Below are 1,854 nucleotides of genomic sequence, written 5' to 3'. Positions count from 1 at the left end.
TTATTGTTAGTGAACCAATGGATCAACTGCATAACCAGTGGCTCATATAGTTGCCTTGTCACCTGAGGAAAGAGAAAATCATTAGTTTATTTCTTTCATGCTAAAACAATTTTATATTTGAAAAAGACTCATTTAAATGGCATGGGCAAACACCAAGATACATTACAATAAAGCTGCTGAAAAACAATGACCAAGACAATATTAAAAACATTAAGAGAAAAAGACAGACAATCCATAATGGAGCACCAATGAGACTGTCAGTGAACTATTCAAGAGAAACACTACAAACATGAAGGGACTAGAAAGCAGTATTTAAAGAAAAAAAGACTTCCTGTCTAGAATTCTTCACCCAGTAAGATTAATATTCAAGATAAGAGGAAACAGTATGGACTTAAAGCAAAAATTTAAAAATTTTTCAACACCAAGCTGCACAACAAACTCTAAATAATGAGGTAATACATACCTTAATCACTTAATGTAGAAGAGGAAGAAAGTAATAATAAATTGTGTTCCATTGGAAGAGGTTAGAAAACAGACTGTCCAATGAGTCACACAAAAAGCCTATCAATAATCTGAGTAGAACACTAAAAATTTAATAAAAGTAACACATCAGACAATGGGCATGAAATTTAAATAAAATACCATGAAACTCTCAAAATTTTTTTAAAAGACAAGGCAATCCAAAACAAAAAACTAAAACAGTAACATAATGGCAATGGACACTTACACAGCCAAAATCACTTAAAATGTAAATGCTCTAAACTCAACCAGTCAAAAGATATAGTGTGGCTGAATGGATTTTAAAACAAAGTTCAACCTTCTGTTGTTTTTGTTTTTGTCTTTTTTAGACTTATTATTTATGCATACAGAACTGAGGTACAAGCCAGAGATGCAGGGGCAGTGAGAGGATCCACCACAGACAGAGTGGGGAGCAGAACAGGCAGATCAAGTACACTGATGAGGGGAGCAGCGGGTAAGACAGGAGAGGTCTACCATGCCATGTGGATCACCTCCAGGGCCTGGGATGGAACTCACACTGAAGCAGCTGAACTTCCTTTTAAAATCCATTCAGCAACATTATATCTTTTGACTGGTTGAGTTCAGATCATTTACATTTAAGGTGATTTTGGCTATGTAAGTGTTCACTGTCATTATGTTATTGTTTTAGTTTTTTGTTTTAGATTCTCTTGTCTTTTTAAAAAATTTTGAGAGTTTCACGTTATTTTATTTAAATTACATGCTAGCGTGCAGTGCTGCATCCCAACCCATTGAGCCACCAAGGAGGGATGGAATCTTCTATTGTTTTTAAGAAAGTCACCAACAAAGTACAAGCAGAATTAAAATCTTGGCAACCCAACAAAAATCAGGGGCAACTAATCTTACATAATACGTTCAGTTAAAAAAAGTAGTAAGTAATAGACACTGTATCTATATTAGACTAAGATCTAATACAAGATAAAATAATACTCATAAATATATATGCACTCAATGATGGAGCACAAAGGTACATAAGACATTAACAGAACCAAAAATGACAGAGAAATACTGACAACACAGTACTGTTAGAGAATTTTAATACCCAATGATATCTATGGGCAGTTGAACAAAACGAAGAAGTAAAGAAACAATAGCCTTAATTAAGGAGCTAGAATAGACTTAAAAGACATATACAAAATATTCTACCCCCAAACCATTGCATCTTTATTTTTTCTTATTGCACAAAGGAAATTTTCAAAACTAGATCGTATCTTAGACATAAGTAAACTATAAACAAAACCACAAAGATCAAAATTTTATCTAGTATTCTTGCTGAGCAGAATGCCATAAAGTTAGAAATCAATAAGGGAAAAAAAA

The 1,854-nt window shown here is 33.2% G+C and overlaps 1 protein-coding gene across 1 annotated transcript in view; it reads right to left on the bottom strand.

The window, feature by feature from the left end:
• The window catches only part of PRKDC (protein kinase, DNA-activated, catalytic polypeptide), a 212,101-nt gene that overhangs the window by 167,247 nt on the left and 43,000 nt on the right, over positions 1-1,854 (bottom strand). The window contains exon 25 of the mRNA XM_004680043.2: positions 1-62. Coding sequence (XP_004680100.1) covers positions 1-62 — 62 coding nt within the window. The remainder of the gene's footprint in view (positions 63-1,854) is intronic.

This window comes from Condylura cristata, unplaced genomic scaffold (genome assembly GCF_000260355.1).
Source record: "Condylura cristata isolate star-nosed mole 26May11 unplaced genomic scaffold, ConCri1.0 scaffold00009, whole genome shotgun sequence".
In the NCBI taxonomy this organism is placed as follows: Eukaryota; Metazoa; Chordata; class Mammalia; order Eulipotyphla; family Talpidae; genus Condylura; species Condylura cristata.
The sequence above is the reverse complement of the archived record's forward strand: the minus strand, read 5'-3'. Positions and strand labels throughout refer to the sequence as shown.